General features: G+C 47.6%; 1 protein-coding gene across 1 annotated transcript; it reads right to left on the bottom strand.

Moving 5' to 3' along the window:
* Positions 1–1,319: 1,319 nt before the first annotated feature.
* On the bottom strand, positions 1,320–1,511 carry DFJ58DRAFT_662469 (uncharacterized protein; the record flags this gene model as incomplete). Its single annotated transcript, XM_041382303.1, has 1 exon — positions 1,320–1,511. A coding segment is annotated over one exon (192 nt), but the record flags the coding sequence as incomplete, so codon positions are not given.
* Positions 1,512–23,225: the final 21,714 nt, after the last annotated feature.

Genomic DNA, 23,225 nt, shown 5'->3' with positions numbered 1-23,225 from the left:
CTCACTTGCTATCCATACCCTCCTTTGACTCAGTGTCTGCTTTCTTGACTTCCGCCTTTCCTTTCCCGCGCATTAGCGCTCTATCTTGCGACGCGCTATTCCCGCGCTTTAGCGCTCTTTTGAGTCTTTGATCTTGAGTTGTCCTTTGTAGCTTTTCCCTTGGGTCGAACGTTCTTGCTTTATTGTTTGCAAGTATAGCAGCATAGGCAGAGCTTAGACATATACTGGCTAAGTACTTACAAGTGCCTAGTCAGGTTGAGATTTTCACACCACACTTCACTTGAAGCACCTGAAAGTATTCAATTCATTGATTTTAGCATTGTATCTGTTAGATCGTTAGCGGTACTACAAATCTCAATGTCAGAAATGTACCTTAATTGCAAGAGTGCGCACAGCTGCAACAACATCCAGCAATCCTCCCAAGACACGGCTGTTTGTCAGTAAAGGATCAAATTCCAGATTGCAGTAGTAGTTTCCACAGCGCAATGCGAGAGATGATGGACATGATAGCAATGATAGTAGATTCAGAACGTGAGCAAGGCAGGGGAGGTGGTGTTCTTCAGCATTGAAGGAGTAAATGTGGCAGCGATGCAAAACGTGTTCTATCTTGTCACAGGTTGTGTCATTCTGGTATTATCGGCCGTCACAACGAAAAGCTGAGTTCAATGAATTCATCTGAGTCAGTAGTGTTCAGAGGTGAGATAGAGCAAGAAATACCTTTGTAGATTGGGTAGAAATGATACCCACTCGCTCGCATAAGCTGACTATGTACCTTCCAAGATTATCTCCACTGTGCGCACCAGAGACACCACGGAACACAATGACGTGTGACTGTAGATCCCATCTTTCCTTCTCAATATGAATCCAATGCGCGGTAAGTCCCAGGAATGATGCCTTGGTCTGGTCAATGGACCAGAGATCGGTAGTTGTTGAGATGCGGCCAGTATTTACAGACTATTATATATGTTAGAAAATGTATTTATCTATTAAAAAAACACATACCTGCATCTCATCCTTGATATCCTTGATGAGCTTGATGAACGAGTTGTGAATATATGTTTGTGATATCGTGCGTTGAAGGTAAATCTACTATTGTTGCAGCTGGACGCATTGCAACTAAGCAGTTCCAAATGTGGTCTTGTTTGCCAATGCTAGAGACTAAATGTAGTAAACAATCAGTATAACACGATTATATGAATATGGCACAGGCCTCACTTGATCGTCACACACAACAAATTCTGCAACTGCATGCAGTACGGAATCTCTTGAAAACTCCTTTAACTGCTTCTTCTCTGTCTTCTGGAACAATCTATCAATCTTCATCTGCTTTCCTTTCGACTCTTTCTCCAGCTCTCACAACATTTCACAAGGCATCGCATAGTGGTTCTCCCGATCTTTAACTCCCTACATCTGGCCTTGTAGAACTTGTAGTGGCTGCATATGTGTTGACGGCATGAAGAATTACTACCTAGATGAAACACCTTCCGCTTCCCATTATCCTTTACAAATTTTCATCATCCCTTCGGAATTATGGTAAGTTGATTGCCCATCACAAGATATTTTATACTGACTCACTTGCAAATGATACACCAGCGTCCTTTCTTTGTATCTACTACACCATCAATGCCGACAAATTTCACCACGCACTCTCCGTAAACATGGTAAGTAGATCACTAGCCCACTGTTTCTTCATTATCAATAGATCTGGGAGATCTGCCTTGTGTTGTTCCCCCAGATCATTTCCCTGCTATTGTGCATGCCCGTGAGCTAACACTGATTTTCTACAGTATCCTTTTACTTGCCTCGTCTTCGTCATTATCACTGTCGCGGTCCTCGATACTAGAGTCATACCCTATCACTTCAGGCTCACTTTCCACGGCGGCAAGGTCATGCACTTCCTCAACGTCAACTGGGGGGGCTGGAGCTTTCCCTTTCCGGACACGTTTGGATGCTTTCTTCTTAGAGGTGCATTGATTTTCTGGAGGGCTTGAATAACTGCTGCTGTCAGACTCTTCCTCACTGACTACTGGTCTTTTTCATTTAGAATTCTTTGGTGACTTCGGGGGTCTTGAATGAGAGCCTTTCAGAGTTGCATTACAAGTTTCAGAGCCAGCGAGAGCTTTTGCGGTTGCCATCCACTTGCATGAAGACTTCCGTGGATTCAACATCATAAATTGGAGGGTTGTGGAGTAAGAGAATGAGTCTTATTTTTTTTGAGGCGAGGTAGACAGTATGCTAAGTATGCCTGGTGGTAAACACGTTGTACTAGTATGATACCGATTTCCCCTGTACTATACTAGTGTTACATTTCCGTCATTCTACAAGTATATTTCATCAGTCATACCAGTCCTGACCAGTCTTACACAGTTGCCAACCGGTTGTATCTGCAACCGGTTGGCAACCGACTGCAAACCATGTCGCAGTCACACACAACCAGTCTCGGAGGGTTCAGTCCAGGTTGTAGTATGAAATTGAGTTTAGACAGACTGGTCTGGGTCCGGTCTTGCCAAAATTAGCAAAAGACCGAACCCAACCAGACTTTTAAACTCTAGCTTCTATTGCCTACTTTTTGAGTCTTTTTCCCATCCGAGTATTATACAGTAAGTATGGGACTCGGTGAGCCAAAACTCACTAGTTTGAAAGATATTCACTGTATGCCTGGGATCCGGCCATTTCGAAAAACGTCGACAGAATTGCGGGTCATAGTGCTGAATGTTGAGTGCACGGTATGGACGAGATCATCTCTGCCGGTGTCAAAATCCTCAGGGTGGCCTATGCATTTCGTGGATATGCAACGACATGGCCAGTAAACCGGGCGAAGACTAGAATGTAATGTCCTACATAGAGTATTACTCTGCAAAGGACAAAAATTGGATTCAAAAAAAAAAAAAAACCGGGCGAAACGGCTGTTGTATCTGTAGCATACAGCCCACTGTGAGCAGTAGACAATGACTTTGCTGCAGTGTTTGGAAAGGAAGGGGCACGTGAGGGCACATGCGTCTAACTTTAGCGCTGGGGTTGACGTTCACTGGCATTTGATTGATCCCCACTATTTCCAAAAGCAAGACGCTTCCGTCCCGCGTGGTGATAGCTGCACTGGCGCTCACTGCTGTGCTTTAAGCTGTATCTATTCTAAAATATCATTGTCAATTTCAACTCGCCCGGTCGACCGAACGCCCATGGCTAGCCCCACTCAATTCTTATTTTAAATACTCCCCCATTTTATTTCCGAACTGTCACCAAGCTGTTACTCGATGCATAGTCTAATAAACTGCACTCAAATGTCCAGAAATAACATCCCGTCTGAAGTTCAACAAACCGTGCTGCACATTGCCCCAGCTGTGTCTGTCGCTGGTCACGACTTGCCAAAGTTCAATGGCACGGCTTCGTCGTATGGGCAAACGGGGTTATTCTCTTCTTGTTCACAAACATGAGGATTCAGCTCTCAGTGTTTATACATGGTATTCCGAGACAATGTGATTCGGAAGATATGTTGAGGCAATGCTGAAGCAAAACTCATCACTATAACCACTGGCAGGGCCAAATGTCATTTCAGGGATCCATGCCAATCATCTGGTCATAAAGACGCCTTCATTTACATTATTATCAATAATATGAAGGTGACTCACGAAGCGTTACCTTCCACTCGGGTATTCGACTGACTTGTGTTTTGGATGTGGCATTATCAGGAATCTCCCTGTAAATTGTAAGTCAATCAATACCGCCCATTACCGTCCACCGGCATTAATATTGATCCATCTGACCATGTCATAGACACAACGTAACAGAAAATTGGGATTTGGATGACAACTGTGTCTAGATCCCCTGTGGCGGCCGCGGGCTGCTGCTTCTTCCTGAAGAAAAATATAAAACTCTGCGCGTGTAGATAAGACGCTGTGTTTAGGATGTGCCTTTGGCCTGGCCCCAGGCCATGTACATCATCACCTGCAAGTTTAGAAAGAAGGTCTCGCATGGGGGAAGACTGAAATTGGTGCTTCAAGTGAAGCAGTGACGAACTCCGACTCCGGGTGCTAGGTGCTATCCTGTACCATCTTCCAGAATCTGATAGAGATTTTTAGGTACCGATGGCGAGGAGATGAAACTGATCAGAACACGGGCATCATAAGAAGTGTGTACCATGCTGGCACAGATAGATGGGCGCAGAGTTTCAATACATCTGACAGCGTCAAAGGCTTCCTGAAATGATCGGAGTTGTGATTGGGCAAAACATTGGACCTACGAGTTAACAATTAGTGGTACCACCCGGAATCTGAGCCTACGACAAATACAAAACACAGGCTCACCCTCGTTAGCTTAGAGTCTACCGTCCCCTGCTACTCGTCTGAAAATTTTCAGTTCCCTGGAATTGCATCACCATAGTCAAACTGCGTGTACAGCCATTCAATGACCCCACTTCATGACGGTCGCCACAGCCAAACAATACATGATCAAATTTTCATTGACACGCAGGATATATAAGACCGTTCACGCCACCACTCTACAGTGCAGGATATGCAATGGAAGCGCCCTCACCAGAAAATACCTTGCACATTGGTCGCATATTTCGAAAAGCTTGTCCCAGTCCCAGATATTCGTACAGCCAGGAGACCTATTTTGAGACCGTTCATCACAACCACACCATCCTGTACTTAATCCGAGGGGGAGGATGGTGGACACACGTCAGCATCCAACATGACTCGCTGATCTTTGAGTAGAAGCGGTACCTTGAGGAGATACCTTGTATTAATTAGTTATGTGCCGAATTATATCTGTACTAGAAGCTCCGACTTACAAGTGCGATGCCAATTGATAAGTGGAATAAATGATCGCGGATTTGCTGTGCTCACAGTACTGCGTACCGATCAAACCAGAGGTTGTTGAAAACCAGCCAAGCGAGACATTGGATCCGGATATAATCGTTGAAGTACAGGGTGCAATGTCAGTGGGATGAAAGGAAGGTGCATTTAGGTGGAAAAAATACCAAGGTGTGAAAGAGTTCCTCATAGGCAGAAGCTTTAAAAAAATGAGTGTTCGTGAGATCTGCTGTCGTGAAACAAGCATATCTCTCTCACTCAAGATCAACCGAGCACTCGTGACAAATGCCATCCGAGGTCAGCGAAAGAATAACTTATTCAAGACTAAACATGCACCCACGATATGAAAGGGTATGTTGTTACCGAATTATGGCCATGGGACGCCTTCGACATCCCTACTCGGTTCAAACACCAAAAGGACCCCGACTCCTTATTGAAGAGAGTTCAGTTGCGTAGTTGAATGGACGAGTACGCGAGTCACGGCTCACATGATGTACTTCAGTTTTTGTCGGTTCGATTTTTCTTTTTCTCGTACCTCGTTAATCTTCGCGAGTCCTCTACGTATCCTTATGTTTTCTGGAACTTTGAGGATCCGAGTAAGGCAGGAATGATTGGTAAATCTGGGTTTGAATAAATATTCAAGTAATCCTGTCAGCCTGGGGCCAATGCGCCGATGATATATCCAGAATGTGCGTGATTCGTTAGCGCCAATCACCCCACGGGCCACAAAGTTATCTCACCCGCATAACGGATATTTTATTGATATTGAACTGACAGGTAAGTTCGGTTTCCCTCTGATCTTCATCACTGCAGATTCGTCGATTTGGAAAGAACTTACTTGATATGTTTCCGGCTACTGCCATACGCGTATTCCGAACTTACGCAGGCTCGTTCCTTCCATCATTAATCTCGACGGACTTTTTGGATATGTCACCGGCACATTTCGATCTGCGCATTAGCCGTCTTGGCGTGCACCCTTTGGGTGTCATGAAACCCGTCGGAAGCTTCACTTCTCTCCGTCGTTCGTATGGCCGCTGGCGCTGACACTGACATCGCAAGTTTTACGTTGTGGTTGTAAGTGGGCATACAATTTCACGCACGTTGTTGGTTACTCGCTCCGAGCCTGTCCTCAGTACATGATTCTGATCTGGTCTATGTGTATCTTGCTAACACCCTTGGTTCTCATCCCACTGCAGTAACTCCAGCAAGTAAATAATTCGCAGCTGACCCGACGAATTTCTATCCAGGGCAACATTCGATGATAGACTGGAAAGTTACTATCTTATTGTCACAATGAGCAACAAGCTCGTTAACGCCGGTGCGCAAGTAAGGTGGTTCTCCCTCTGGTTTGCGTCACTGACTTGCCAATTTAGAAAGAACTTACTTGATATATTTCCAGCTACTAGCATACGACTATTCCGAAATTATACAGGGCATATTGCTTCCACATTAAGAACATCAGACGAACCAGGGGAGCTGGATTCTCTGATGCTATGTGCATCATTGTTCTTGAAGCTTGAACTCCGATGGCAATCACCTGCTCTCCTATACAGGGGTTTAAGCGTAAGCGCTAACAACAGTATTTAAAAGGCACACTACAACTTCTCTAGTATGCCATCTACAACGATGCGACTTATTTTTATAACCGCTTTAGCTCTCTCACAAGCCTTTATCGTACTTTCTCAACACGCTGAGGCCGCCTTCCATGTTGGTTCGAAATGCGATGGTCCCTGTGCTTCTGCCTGTGAGGAATATGCTAGGAAAGCAGGTAGGTGTACTATTCTGCGGTCAAATCCACCTTCACCAGTATGCTCAATTGATGTATATCGTCAGGCCTGCCCACTGATGGCTGGGAAATAGTTCACGATAGCGATGGTCAATCGAAGTGCCGTCGGACAGAAGTCAAAGAAATCTGCCATGGTGTTGAGTTTTTGACGCGGTAAGTCGGTACATATATTTTCGGAATTAATACTGAATAGCTGAGCAGGACACCAAAGAAAAGAAATGTTGTCAAGATGTGAGTGGTCTCACATGGATCGACAAGCCCGCACAGTTAGGCAAGGTATGGTTTCGGTCTGAGTTCCGATCAATAATTCTTATTTGACATTTCGGGACAGTGCTGCGCCAAGGGTCACGTATGGACGCATGAGAACGGAGGCGGTTCTAAGCGCGGAGGGTGCTGCCCGGTTGGGTTTCACATGAACAATGGGGTGTGCACCCCAGACACTCATTCCCCTCCTACCTGTGCCAAATTGGGACACACCTGATCGATGGCAAATGCGTCCCTGGTCCCCATAACTCGTGCCCAATTGGGACACACTTGGTCGACGGCCAGTGCGTCCCATTCCCTGGTCCCTACCCTCAGACGTGTAGCAATGGACATGGCGGTTTGTCGAACCCTCTTGCACGTGCACGAATTCTCCAGTATGTGGGCATGGCAAACACCTAGGCATCAAATATGGCCCATTGCTATATCCTCTCCTTCGCCGATGGCCAGCAACTTGGCCTCGACCGGGACCACACCGACTACAAGAAAACGGCTTCTTCGTCGATATTCCCCTTCAAAGTCTGCAAATCAACTACTGATTGCGCACGTGGAAAGGAGGTTGAGATGGCGAGGCCTTCTCCCTCCAAGATCAGCATGGCTGTGTACAAAGAACCTACTGTCAACGAAAGGGTGGTATTAATGACGCCTCTGGTGGCGCCCCATATGGAATTCACCACTGATGCCAGCCATGCCGGTAAATTCACGGGTATCCCTAGTGTGCTGGCGGTGAATGCGCTCTTCAACTGCATGGTAGTCCCTCTGGCGGTGCATTGGCATACGCTTGCCGATGCCACGCCCGGACTGACATTGGTAAGTTTTACTGCTTTTCAAAGGGTTTTTTGCTAAAGACGTTTTTTTTCGTCCATTAGTATGGCAACCCCAAAGTTGGTCAGAATACTTCGCTTTCTCTGAGGTGACGTGCGACGAATATGAGGTCCCTTTGACTTCTGGCATCAACCTAAACTGAAGGGAATTTGGGACGTTCTGCATGCTTTCATTTTGACTTACTACATAGTGCCTTGTTCTGATCACAATCTTACTCCATTTTCGCTATGTTTATGTTGTATAACTTGTTATTTGTGGTCTCCATTTTTCTTGTCAATCTGGCTCGAATATTTCCTGAGACGACCATTTGTTTCGTTGGTATGTACACGCAGATAGCAGTCTGATCGACCCTCGTTTCGATTTGGATATATCCTGTTCTTGGGGTTAGGGTCTTCAAAGGATGTTGTGCTTTACTCGGGCACTCGCCAATCCGACAAGTATGCACGCCACTTTGTAGAAATGCCGGCAGAAAACGGTGATCTCGTGGCAGACACCTTAGTTTTTCTTTGTAAATGACGACCAGGCGAGGACCACAGACATGGGGATAGCTATTAGCGGAGCATCACCATGATCGAAGCTATTCCACGGCATAGCTTTAATACCATCCTGAGGGTGAGGACGTCTTGAAGATTGAGATGAAGAGCGATCTCTCGCAACAGCTCGAGGGACAGTGCTTCAAAGTTGATAAGTTAGATGGCACATCATTACCTCGAGTTCTCATTGACCATTGTCAATTTGTCACGGTTCGCCAAGCCAACACCGTAAAACCCATATAACAGGAGATGCGTTCGAACTTCGGATAGTCTTGGGCTGTTTAAACATCAATGATCAATCGGTGCCAAGTTTCCGGTGGGGGGTGAATCGAGCACGATCAGGGTTTGCTTGCGCTAGAAATATGACCTGCGAGTAAGCCCGATGGCAATGAGTATTCAGACGTGTTAAGTAGCTTTTGTTTGAGTGCAAGTTACCAGTACGTTGGGTGAACGTTTGGCGCTATATTCCCACTCTATTCAATGTGTTGAACGCGATGATCGATGGGTTCCGAACCAATTCCAGAATCCGGTAGCATTTTCATTTCCTGTACAGTCGACTCCGTATCCTGAGACAACGAGTCTCGCAGGCTCTATAAAGGAAGCTATTCAATCTGGCACCGTCATTTGCCTGTCTGCTTTAATAACACCATTTACTCATGCCTCCTCATATGCATGATCTCCCGACCCCGCCATCTTGGACGATATTCGTGTTGAGGGTGGAGGACTTGTCACATCCTGAGGCATCGATCTTCTTTGGCCGCGTCAAGCCCAACTGTTCTCGGTGAGTTCACATCGTCAGCAGTATCGACCGGAGCATGGGGCTCCATTGACGACTAGTTAGTACTGTCCTGCAATGAGTCTCACTCTCAATGGACATAAAGCTGGGTTTTTTGTTAGATGCTGGACTTCAACTCATTGACAGTGGAGAGCACGCGCTGAGCAAACATGATCATTGTCATGTGCACAAAGGACATTCACAGCGGGTGGTGAAACTCGTGGCGTGTAAGCACTGGAGAATTTTTGATCTGCGTTCATGTTATGAGCCAGTACACGACGCAAGTACAAAGGGACACGAGAAATATTTTGGTAACTGCATAAAGACCTCGGTATTTTCAAACGCAGCAGCGCCGCTTGCTTCGCTGCAGACATACACCCTGCATGCTTGAATTCTGAATGAAAGATAGTTGAGGACGGCAGCATGGTTGACATGACTTGAAAATACTCACCGGCGAACCAAGCACGTAAGCTGACCTTTTGAGCTTGGTTGGAATCTTCCATAAGTGAGACGTAGTACTCGAGTGCGTCGATGTTACAGGTCCGGGCGAGTATAAGACATTTATACTTCCTTACGGTTCTGCCACAACGATGTGAGGTCCCACCCGAAAATCTGCAAAAAAGCGCGGTTGAGCACACATATCATGTTGAGTCGTATATTGTATCAACGTACCACGACGAATTGCATGTAGACAGAAAAGTCCATTGTTTGAAGGAAACAGCTGTTAGAGATTCTGATAGCCGCATTGATGTGCTCGATGGCTTTCTCGCGATTGTTGCTCTTCGAAGCAGCGAGCGCCATTTCGGCATAGAAGTATACCTGATGCGCGAAGCACAGAACAATCAGTCTCAGATCCAGAACACGAACCAGAATTGATACTCACTTGCACGATTTGACAAATAAGAAGATCGGCATCGTGAGAAACCTCGGCCATGTCATTAACATACTCGATTGCTTCATCGTATAGAGTTGCATTGAACATCGCAATGGCCTGAAAATAGTAATGAAGCGCCGAACATGTAAGAAAAAATGTAACCCACCCTGATCAGTACAAGAAGATGATTGGTTGCTGAATCTCCAGTCGCAAACCTCAACGCGAGATCAAATGCAATCTTCGCTTCCCGAAACTGCCTCAATCCGTAGTGGGCGATGGCCTTGGCCATATAGCCTATCAACGACTTTTGAATGCTAATGGACTATGCCATGATCCACGTTAGTATATCTTAAAGGGGTCCAGTATTAGTCGGTACAACTCACCCGAATTGCATCTCTAAGCGCGGACTCCCAATCATTCATGCGTGTATAAATAATTGAACGGTGCCCGAAGCAGACGTAGTCACTGGAATTTGCCTTGATGTATCGTGTGAATATCTCCAAAGCCGTAGTCAACACCCCTCTCGTCGTGATTATAGTGTAGGCGGTCTCATCCATAGTGAGCGTGATGGTACAGGTCTGTGGAATGTTCGAATTGTGTTATGAGAGTCGATAACGAGAACATACCTTGTGCCAGTGAGTGACTTTCTCATGAGTTTTTGTCTAAAATCCGCGAGATGAGATGATGAAATTATGAGAAATCAACGATAACATACCGACACCAGTCCCGTCGAGGGCAGTACCCACTGCGATATCCTCTGGTCATTGCCTCCGCTGAAGAATGTGACACAAAACGCGCCGGCGGAGACATCGAGTACGTTGGATTTCGGGAACGGCCAGAGGCGGATACTGCCGTCAGAAGATGCGGAAGTGATGATGGTGCTGGACTCATTGACAGAAATGTTGCTGACCGCGTCAGTGTGACCACGGAAAGCTTCGATCTCGTCCCCCTTCAATGCTTCCCACACCCGAACAGTAGGATCGCGTTTACCGCCACCTGAGAGAAGGTATGTCCCTTGGAGCGCCCACGTGAGTGTGAAGGTGCCACCTGAGTGGCCCTTGAGCGCTTTGACGCGCTGCCTAGTTGCTGTATTATAAATGCAGATATTGTTCTCTGTCGCGATGGCGAGACGTTCGCCAGATGACGAATAACGAACGGAGTGGGCAACTGAATCAAGATGGATTGCATCTTGATTTCCTTCCACGTAGCTGTGCACCAAAACCTTACCGTACGGCCACCCGCACTCGCCAAAGTTTTTCCATCTGCAGAGAAGTCCAGCGATACATGGACCTCACTGGACTGGTGGGCTGCGATGAGTTGAAGAGCGACAGCAAGTTGGGCAGCGGTCCCGTTTTGGGCAGGGGCAGTGAGCTTGGTTTTAATGAACCCGGCTCCCCGGGCATCATTAATGAGACAAACTCCACTTTCTCCGTTCCAGGGAATGATACCTCCAGTGATATCACAGCTTGCTATGAATTTCCCGTCTCGTGATACCGCCAATCCAGTCACATCACTCAGATGCCCTACCAGACGTTTCAATACCTTCTTCGTCGTCAAATCCGACAAACAAAGTGTGTTGTCCTTCGAACTGGTGACCATACGTTGCCCATTGGGCAACACTACAACCACGGAGATGGACTCGTGATGACTTTCAAACGTCTGGGACACTTCTGTGACGTGTTCTGTGACCTGTTGTGTGACGCGTTTCGTGACGTGTTCTGTGACCTGCTGTGTGACCTCTTCGGTAGTAGTGCTGATCGCGATTTGCTCTGCCACTACAGCAGTGGATGGCGACACCAGAGTGAGATGTGATGACATTTTACTAGAGGCTGATTATAGTTGAGCAAGGCTTAGCAGAGGGATTGCGGGTGTCTTGTACTGAGTATGTTCGCTGTGCTTTTTTATACTGTCTCGGTATTCGGGTATTCGTTAGGCACTGAACATCAGGGGCTCTTATCGTAAGTGGATATGCAGGTCCGTAGGCACATACGTCCAAACTTGTGAACCAACCAGGGCAAGAATTCAATCAATCACCGACATTTCCCAAGGTAAGATGCTTCCTTCCCGCGTGGTTATAGGCTCACTGCTATGCTTGAAGGTCTAGTGGATTCCAAAATGTCCTCAATGTCGACTTGACCTTACGGCCGTTCTCCTCTCTCCTTTCGTAAATTACTTACGCGGATCATAAATGTTTCCTGATTTGACTACCACCGCGTCGGTTCGCATGGGAGACGTTCGACACCTTGTGAAAAGTACCTTGTTCTAATCCTCGCTGTATAGGACCCGAGTTTATCTACCTAGACCTTCCCATGTGGTATTGCTAAACCTTGTAACTTGGGCTCTATACAACGAGGATTGGGACGAAGATACTCTGTGACAAGCCACAAGGCGTAGAACGTGTCCCAGGTGACGGTTCAACCGATTGTGGTGGTGGATCAAAGGTCCGCATAGTACTTACGAGAGGATGACAGTGAGGTCAGGCCGACATTGATAGTGTTCTTTTAGAATTGACCAGACCTGACGGACATAAAGTCAAGCCGACATTGACAATGTCCTTTTAGAATTGACCAGACCTGACGGCCGTAAGGTCAAGCCGACATCGACAACGGCATTTGGAATCGATTAGACCTACCCAGCCATGTACTTACCACACCTGCGCAGAGTTAGTAGCCTCGTCTGACAGATGTGTGACATTTTGAAAACAGCAACTGGCACTTACTTCGAAGACCTTCTCAGGCTGTATCTGGATTCTTCCTAGCCAGGCCTAGCCCCAATCGATTCTTACTTTATTCTCCCATTGTATTGACGCGCCAAGCTGTTACTCAAGAGATCCCGAGAAATAAGCATACAAATGTCCAAAATAACACCCCTTCGGGAGTTCAACATACCCGGATTACCGAGGCCGTGGTCAACATCGTCGCGACTTTCCAAAGTTCAATGGCACGGCTTCGTCATACGGGCAAACAGAGTGGATCGTTTCTTGCCCATAACCATGAGGATTCAGCTCTCAGCGTTTATAAAGGTGTTAAGAACATTTGATTCGGAAGATATGCTAAGGCAATGCTGAAGCGAAGCTCACTGACTATAACCAGGGCCAAATATCATTTCATGGATCAATCGATCACGATCCAGACTCACTGTGCCTCATTAGGGCGCCTTTATTAATGTGAAGGCAACCTACGGCCTGCAGAAGAACCCGAACCGATTACCGCCCATCGGCATTAATCTCGATCCACTCGACCGTATCGTAGACATGAAAAAACAGAAAGTTGGGACTTGGATGACAAGCGTGTCTATGATCACCTGTGGTGGGCTGCTGTTTTCTTCCCGAAGAAAAATATAAAACTCTGCGCGTGCGGATAAGACGCGATGTTCTTATGGCCTGGCCCCAGGCCATACCCGTCACTGCCTGCAAGTTTACAACGAGAAAGAAGGTTTTACGTGGGGGAAGACTGAATGAATGCTTCAAGTGAAGCACCCAAAGTCTGACTTCCGGCGGATCTCATGGAGATTTCGGCGGCAGGTACAGATGGCCGAGGGAATGAAACTGATGAGAACACGAACATAATAAGAAATGTGTACCATGCTGGCACAGATAGATGGGCGCAAAGCACATCAGCGTCAAAGCCTGCGAAATGGCTTCCTCAAATTACCGTAAACATCCACGCAGTAAGGGTTGTGGTTGGGCGAAACATCGAACCTACGAATCGATTAGCGGTGCCTCCCAAGATCTATGCCTACGACAAATACAAGACTCAGCGCTGCAGCCTCGTTGCTCGCTTGCTACCAGCGAGAGAGAGACCAGCAGAAGAACTGGTGAGTACTGGTTGACTACTCCCTTCATATTCGATCACTGTGAACTGTGTTTAAACCGGAGAAAACGTAACGCGCGAACCGAAATGTGCCATATCGACCGAATCCATGACAATATCGAACATTGCTGAAGCTCCCCTCTACCACAGCCCAACCGACCAACTCCGAAACACGAATTTGAGTGGATTGGAAAGACCGTTGCAGATGCAGTCTTCTTGCAACAACATCCACATTCTGTTAGATAGCACAACAGTGGGTAGGTGGAACTGTGAGACAGGGACACCTTGTTGAGGAACTATGGGCAGGCGAGGACAGAAACATAAACATACTCACTGCGTAAACGCGAGAATAACCCGATAGGGTTGTCGCAGAGTTAGCGCTGTTGTGAGTGAGTGAACCAGCCCGTCGAGATGTTGTACGCTAGTGACTGCAAAATACGAAGGATCAACACCGTCGTGGCTCTTCATATCTTAAATATATTCAAAGACAAGCATATATGCGTAGGAGTAAAAGATTTCTGCAAGGGCAAGAGCGCAAATACTCACCTGAGACATCTCCGCCTAACTTATGAGTGGTCGTTCAGCGCACGTATCACTAACAAACCCAGAATATGTAGACACACCATTCGATACAGCCATTCCATTCACCACTTCCACTCGACGTTCAGACTGACGAAACAGCCATACGGACAGACACCCTCATCCATCAGGTCCTTGAGATCGCATAGAGGATCGCGAAGTTCGATGACGCCATCGCATAGTATCTCCTGCAGGAGCATGCTTAAAGGGACAACGATCCTGGATCAGGTACGATGTTTGGAGGCATGCTTGACGATATTGAGGTAGCACGCGGACCAGATAGAGTGATTCGCCGAGGGCGAGAACAGTTTGGAGTGCTTTAGTCCTTCTTGGCCTCAGAGATAAGCGCACGGCGTGCCGCAGATGGCTGAGGCGCTGACTGCGAACTTGTGCACACCGACGAAGGCATGAAAGTCACACGATTTTTCTTCCGCGAAACCAACCCATGTGACATACAATTGCAAGTGCGTCAAGCCCAAATGTTCTCGGTGAGTTCACATCGTCAGCAGGATCTACCGGAGCATGGGCCTCCATTGAAGAGTAGTTAGTACTGTCCTGCAAAGAGTCTCACTCTCGATGCACATAAAGCTGGAATTTTTGTTAAAAAAAGTATCAGATGCTGGACTTTCAACTAATTGACGGTGAAGAGCACGCGCTGGGCAAACATGATCATTGTCATGTGCACAAAGGACATTCACAGTAGGTGGTGAGGAAGGACTCGTGGCATGTAAGCACTGAAAAATCTTTGATCTGCGTTCATATTATGAGCAGTACACGACGCAAGTACAAAGGGGACACGAGAAATATTTTGGTAACTGCATAAAAGACCTCGGTATTTTCAACGCAACAGCGCCGCTTGCTTCGCTGCAGACATACACCCTGCATGCTTGAATTCTGGATGAAAGATAGTTGAGGACGGCAGCATGGTTGACATGACTGAAAATACTCACCGGCGAACCAAGCACGTAAGCTGGCCTTTTGAGCTTTGTCGGAATCTTCCATAAGGGACAGGTAGAACTCGAGTGCTTCGATGTTACACGTCCGGGCGAGTATAAGACATTTATACTTCCTTACGGTCTGCCACAACGACTTGAGGTCCCACCCGAAAATCTGCAAAAAAGCGCGGTTTGAGCACACATATCATGTTGCGTCGTATATTGTATCAACGTACCACGACGAATTGCATGTAGACAGAAAAGTCCATTGTTTGAAGGAAACAACTGTTAGCGATGTCGATAGCGGCATTGATGTACGTGATAGCTTTATCGCGATTGTTGCTCTTCGAGGCAGCGAGTGCCATTTCGGCATAGAAGTATACCTGATGCGCGAAGCGCAGAACAATCAGTCTCAGATTCAGAACACGAACCAGAATTGATACTCACTTGCACGAGTTGACAAATAAGAAGATCGGCATCGTGAGAAACCTCGGCTATGTCATTAACATACGCAATTGCTTCATCGTATAGAGTTGCATTGAACATCGCAATGGCCTGAAAATCGTAATGAAGCACCGAACATGTAAGAATAAATGTAACCCACCCTGATCAAAACAAGAAGATGATGGGTTGCTGAATCTCCAGACGCGAACCTCAACGCGAGATCAATGCAATCTTCGCTTCCCGAATCTGCTTCAATCCATAGTGGGCAATGCCCTTGGCCATATAGCCTATCAACGACTTTTGAATGCTAATGGACTATGTCACGATCCAAGTTAGTACATCTTGAAGGAGTCCAGTGTTAGTCGGTATAACTCACCCGAATTGCATCTTTAAGCGCGGATTCCCAATCACCCCGTGCGTGTATAAATAATCGAACGGTGCCCGAAGCAGACGTAGTCGCTGGAATTTGCCTTGATGTATCGTGTGAATATCTCCAAAACCGTAGTCAACTTCCCCCGCGTTATGATTGTAGTGTAGGCGGTCTCATCCATAGTGAGCGTGATGGTACAGGTCTGTGGAATGTTCGAATTGTGTTATGAGAGTCGATAACGAGAACATACCTTGTGCCAGTGAGTAACTTTCGTTTGAGTCTTTGTCTAAAATCCGCGAAATGAGATGATGAAATTATGAGAAATCAACGTATAACATACCGACACCAGTCCCGTCGAGGGCAGTGCCCACTGCGATATCCTCTGGTCATTTGCCTCCGCTGAAGAATGTGACACCAAAACGCGCCGGCAGAGACATCGAGTACGTTGGATTTCGGGAACGGCCAGAGGCGGATACTGCCGTCAGAAGATGCGGAAAGTGATGATGGTGCTGGACTCATTGACAGAAATGGTGCTGATCTTGTCATTGTGACCACGGAAGGTTTTGATCTCCTCCCCCTTCAATGCTTCCCACACCCGAACGGTAGGATCGCGTTTACCGCCCCCTGAGAGAAGGTATGTTCCCTGGAGCGTCCATGTGAGTGCGAAGGTGCCACCTGAATGGCCCTTGAACGCTTTGATGCGCTGCCTAGTTGCTGTATTATAAATGCAGATATTGTTCTCTGTCGCGATGGCAAGACGTTCGCCAGATGACGAATAACGAACGGAGTGGGCAACTGAATCAAGATGGATTGCATCTTGATTTTCCTTCCACGTAGCTGTGCACCAAAACCTCACCGTACGGCCACCCGCACTCGCCAAAGTGTTTCCATCTGCGGAAAAGTCCAGCGATATGTAGACCTCACTGGACTCGTGAGCTGGGATGAGGTGAAAGGCGACAGATTGGGCAATGGTCCCGTTTGGGCAGTGGTGGCCCCGTTATGGTTATGGATAACGAACTTCCCGGTAGGGGAATGTAAGACCCCTTTCCGGTTTGAACGAAGCCTTTTCCCCAGGCATCATTAATGAGACAAACGCCTTCTCCGTTCCAGGGAATGATAGCTCCAGTGATATCACAACTTGCTATGAATTTCCCGTCTCGTGATACCGCCAATGCAGTCACAACACTCGAATGCCCCACCAGATGTTTCAATACCTTCTTCGTCGTCAAATCCGACAAACAAAGTGTGTTGTCCTTCGAACTGGTGACCATACGCTGCGTGTTGGGCAACAACTACAACCACGGAGATGGACTCGTGATGACTTTCAACCATTTTTGTCACTTCTGTGACGTGTTCTGTGACCTGTTGTGTGACGCGTTTCGTGACGTGTTCTGTGACCTGCTGTGTGACCTCTTCGGTAGTAGTGCTGATCGCGATTTGCTCTGCCACTACAGCAGTGGATGGCGACACCAGAGTGAGATGTGATGACATTTTACTAGAGGCTGATTATAGTTGAGCAGGGCTTAGCAGAGGGATTGTGGGTGTCTTGTACTGAGCTGCAGAGGTATGTTCGCTGTGCTTTTTTATACTGTCTCGGTATTCGGGTATTCGTTAGGCACTGAACATCAGGGGCTCTTGTCGTAAGTGGATATGCAGGTCCGTAGGCACATACGTCCACTTGTGAACCAGCCAGGGTAAGAACTCAATCAATCACCGACATTTCCCAAGGTAAGATGCTTCCTTCCCGCGTGGTTATAGACTCACTGCGATGCTTGAAGGTCTAGTCGATTGTAAAATGTCGTCAATGTCGACTTGACCTTACGGCCGTCCTCCTCTGTCCTCTCGTAAATTACTTACGCGGATCCTAAATGTTTCCTGATTTGACTACCACCACGTCGGTTCGCATGGGAGACGTTCGACACCTTGTGAAAAGTACCTTGTTCTAATCCTCGCTGTATAGGACCCGAGTTTATCTACCTAGTATTGCTAAACCTTGTAACTTGGGTTCTATACAACGAGGATTGAGACGAAGATGCTCTGCGACAAGTCACAAGGCGTAGAGCGTGTCCCATGTGAAGGTTCAACCGATGTGGTGGTGGATCAAGGGTCCGCACTTACGAGAGGACGGCAGTGAGGTCAGGCCGACATTGACAATGTTCTTTTAGAATTGACCAGACCTGACGGCCATAAAATCACGCCGAAATTGACAATGTCCTTTTAGAATTGACCAGACCTAGGCCTGACGGCCGTAAGGTAAAGCCGACACCGACAACGGCATTTGGAATCGATCAACCCTACTCAGTCATGCAGGGTTAGCAACCTCGTCTGACAGATCAGTGTAACATCTTGAAAATAGCAACTGGCACTTACGAAGGCCTTCTCAGGCTGTCGGAGTGTATCTAGACTCTTCTTACCCAGGTCTAGCCCCCGTCTCGATTCTTATTTTATTCTCCCATTATATTTCTCCAATTGACGCGCCAAGCTGTTACTCAACAGATCCCGAGAAATAAACATACAAATGTCCAAAAATAACACTCCTTCGGGAGTTCAACATACCCGGATTACCGAGGCCGTGGTCAACATCGTCGCGACTTTCCAAAGTTCAATGGCACGGCTTCGTCATACGGGCAAACAGAGTGGATCGTTTCTTGCCCATAACCATGAGGATTCAGCTCTCAGCTAAGGTGTTCCAAGAACATTTGATTCGGAAGATATGTTGAGACAATGCTGAAGCGAAGCTCACTGACTATAACCAGGGTCAAATATCATTTCTTGGATCAATCAATCACGATCCAGACCCACTGTACCTCATCAGGGCGCCTTTATTAATGTGAAGGCAACCTACGGCCTGCAGAAGAATCCGAACCGACTACCGCCCATCGGCATTAATCTCGATCCACTTGACCGTATCATGGACAGAAAGTCGGGACTGGGCTGACAAGCGTGTCTACGATCCCCTGTGGTGGGCTGCTGTTTCTTCCCGAAGAAAAATATAGAACTCTGCGCGTGCGGATAAGACGCGATGTTCTTATGGCCTGGCCTACCGGCCTGACCTGGCCCCAGGCCATACCCGTCACCGCTTGCAAGTTTATAACGAGAAAGAAGGTTTTACGTGGGGGAAGACTAAATTAATGCTTCAAGTGAAGCACACAAAGTCCGACTTCTGGCGGATCTCATGGAGATTTTTCGGCGGCAGGCGCAAATGGCCGAGGGAATGAAACTGATGAGAACACAAACACGACAAGAAATGTGTGCCATGCTGGCACAGATAGATGGGTGCAAAGCACATCAGCGTCAAAACCTGTGAAATGGCTTCCTGAGATGACCGTAAACATCTACGCAGTAAGGGTTGTGGTTGGGCAAAACATCGAGCCTACGAATCGATCGATTAGTGGTGCCTCATGAGATCTATGCCTACGACAAACACAAGACTCAGCCTCGTTGCTCGCTTGCTACCGGCGAGATACCAGCAGAAGAACTAGTGAGTACTGGTTGTCTATTTCCTTCATATTCGATCACTGTGAACTGTGTTAAAACCGGGGAAAACACAACGCGCACCGAAATGCGCCATGTCGACCGAATCTATGACGATATCGAACATTGCGGAAGCTCCACTCCACCACAACCCAACCAACTTACTCCGAAGCACGAATTTGAGTGGATTGGAAAGACCGTTACAGATGCAGTCTTCTTGCAACAACATACACATTCTGTTGGATACACAGCAGTTGGCAGGTGGCCGTGGAACTGCGAGACAGGACACTTTGTTGAGGAACCATGGGCAGGCGAGGACAGAAACCTAAACACATTCACTGTGGAAACGCGAGAATAACCAGATAGGGTTGTCGCAGAGTTAGCGCTTGTAGGTATACCGCATGCAAAGAGTGGCACATGTGCGAATCCTTACAGGCCAGAGTGGAGAAAGGTGACCGTTCGGGACCCAAACTTGAGGCTGGTTGGTGATGATAGGCAGGGGCGGGTGAGGAGTGGGATAGTCCTATGTTCGGCGGATGGCAGAGGTGCTGTTGCGAGTGAGTGAACCAGTTCGTCGAGATGTTGTGTGCTAGTGACTGCGAAATTCGAAGAATCAACACCGTCGTGGCTCTTCATGTCTTAAACATATTCAAAGACGAGCATATATGCGTAGGAGTAAAAGATTTCTGCAAGGGCAAGAGCGCATATACTCACCTGAGACGTCTCCGCCCAACTTATGAGTGGTCATTCAGCGCACGTGTCAATAATAAACCCAGAGTATGTAGACACACCATTCGATACAGCCATTCTATTCACCACTTCCACTCGACGTTCAGACTGACGGAACAGCCATACGGACAGACACCCTCATCCATCAGGTATTCGAGATCGCATAGAGGATCGCAAATGACGCCATCGCATATCTCCTGCAGGAGCATGCTTATTATAAAGGGACAATGATCTTGGATCAGGTGCGATGATTGGAGGCATGCTTGACGAGTTTTGAAAATGTGACGAGCTTGAGGTAGCGCGCGGGCCAGATAGAGCAATTCGGGGCGAGAACAGTTTGGAGTGCTTTAGTCCTTCTTGGCCACAGAGATAAGCGCACGGCGTGCCGCAGACGGCTGAGGCGCTGACTGCGAACTTGTGCACACCGACGAGGACATGAAAGTCACACGATTTTCCTCCGCGAAACCAACCCATGTGACATACAATTGCAAGTGCCTTCTGCAGTCAAGCTATCAGCTTATCACACAACGACTCGGAAGGCTGTCCAAATTGTAAGTTATTCCTCATCAAAGTACAGTTACATTTGTAAGAAGAAAACGAGTATGTTTCGGAGGCTAACTGGCTGACAGGACTCGGAGAACAAGAGAAGAACAAAGAAGTAAGTGATCAGTCGGAAGAAATAGGTAAAACAATAGTGATATGTATAGAGGTGAATGGCTTGCCTTTTGCAAGCGTCCTAGTCATCGTAGCCACCCTATTTATTCAATTCCTCCCAAGAAATGCTATGTCTACCCCCCGTGCACTTAAAACCAGTCGAACTTTGGACCCAAGCATATCCTTGACACTGCCCAGTAACTGCCAGCAGGAGCTCATTTCACTGTCTTCCATCCGCAGACGGCATTCTCTATTCAGTATTGATTGAAACGAGGACGCGAGATGAGTTCCCCAGTGAACCGCTTGGCACCTCTCCACATAACCAATGTTCTCGCAGTGCCGTTGTGCAGTAATGCAATGTACTATGTAAGTGGTCTTTCACTATCTCTCCCAGTTAAAGTTCATGGAGGCTGACGATAAACTTCTAGTGACGTGTATAGCTCGCATTATAGGAACGAGGAAGAGTCGCTCCCGTTACGATTTTCCTCTTAAATTTTTACCGTCTATATGCGCTGTAACCGCATGCACTGGCATCAATTGAATATGACATCCGCCCTGCTATCCCGCTGTGCCCCCAGCAACTTATCAAACCAACTTGATCGCGTCGATGCCACCCCACTAGCCTTTGCAAACCACAATCCTTCTGAAGCAGGCACCGCTACGCACCATGATGACGAACCCGCTTATTTCAAAGGTATGTGCGACGGCGATTGGTCTCATCCCGTGGCTCTATACCCAGTCTTAACATATAGTATCTCAGGAACGAACCTCCAAGCACTGGTCGATGCCCAAAACCATCCCTCTCCAACACCAACTTTCACACGTGGCGCCTCCTCTCCCATCTTCTCCGATCACCATTGCCTACCTGTCACTCCTCCCGACGAATGCGCATCGTAAGATGCTTCGGAGAGGATTGCGGACGAGCAGCTGCTTATGCCTGAACTGCCTGTGATCAGTCTTCGTCCAGCGTTGTTCGCGTAGTTGTTCGCATCACGGTCCATGTTGGTAGGCACGGCTTCGAGAGACGAAGAAGTCAACTGCAGCGAGCTATCTGTTTAGAAAGGAGGCAACGAAGTCTGACGAGGAGAGAGGATGAAGCTGGATGAGGCAAAGTCACCCTTGTCGAGGAGGTGGTTCAAGTTCACATCGAGTTCTGACTTGCGCACTTCATCTTGCAGAAAGTAAACTGGGAAACGATTCTAGCGAGTATAGTAGCGACGGGAGGAGCATATATAAACATAGTGAATGAAATCTTTGTGCAGCCCTAAACCGATTTGTGAAAACGAGCCCATTAAGTGGCAGAACAGAGCAGATGGAATGCAAGAAGGTAAATATGTATTGTATGAAATCTGTAGAATACGCACAGATCTTCAGTCGATTAACATAGTACTTGCCCAGAGTCCGACTGATAGATGCTACCACGAAGGCAAAACATCCTACTACTGTGTCCGACACTTGTGCCATGATGCGCCGTGTGCAACACAACTCAAGTCCAGCTGCAGGGCATTGTTGGGCATCACCAGCGTGTTGCCTGGGGCATACACCACTGGGTGGAAATTGAGCGGGATCCAGAGGAGAAGCCGTCCTTCAGGACCTACAACCCATCCCTCCTCGTTCAGGATAGGAGAGGCTGGGGTTTTAGCATCTTGGAGAAAGGAAGAGGAGGAATGAAGGGCATGAGTGAGGTCGGATGAAAAGCATATGGTAGCTAGTTCGAATGGTTGGTGCCGGTTTAGGAATTCTAGATCCCACACCCGGATGGTATTGTCGGATGACCCAGACACGATGCGTCTGCCATCAGGCGAGATTGCGACAGACAGAACACCTCTGGTATGCCCTCGGAAGGGGGCACCTACTCCCTCGCCAGTCTTCATGTCCCACACCCGGACGGTCTGGTCATTCGAGCCAGACACGATGCGATTACCATCTGAGGAAATCGCAACCGTGTTAACCTGTTTAGTGTGGCCTTGGAGAGGGACGCCCAATGGCTCGCCAGTCCCCATATCCCACACACGGATACTCGTGTCTAGTGAGCCAGATACAATGCGACATACATCCGGCGAGACTGCAACAGAGAGGACATAGTCAGTGTGGCCTTCGAGAGGGACACTCGATGCCTTGCCAGTCCCTATATCCCACACCTGAACTGTCCTGTCATCCGAACCAGACACTGCGATTACCGTCCGATGAAATTGCGACGGACCGAACCCAGTCAGAGTGCCCACTGAGAGGACAACCCTCGCTAGTCTCAATATCCCACACCCGGATTGTCTTGTCGTCTGAACCAGACACGATACGGTTTCTGTCCGGCGATATTGCGACAGACCGAACAGAGCGTGTGAGATCTTGGAGACTAACAC

This window comes from Suillus subalutaceus (genome assembly GCF_016647625.1).
Source record: "Suillus subalutaceus strain FC151 chromosome Unknown DFJ58scaffold_75, whole genome shotgun sequence".
In the NCBI taxonomy this organism is placed as follows: Eukaryota; Fungi; Basidiomycota; class Agaricomycetes; order Boletales; family Suillaceae; genus Suillus; species Suillus subalutaceus.
This window is presented reverse-complemented; position numbering and strand designations above follow the sequence as displayed.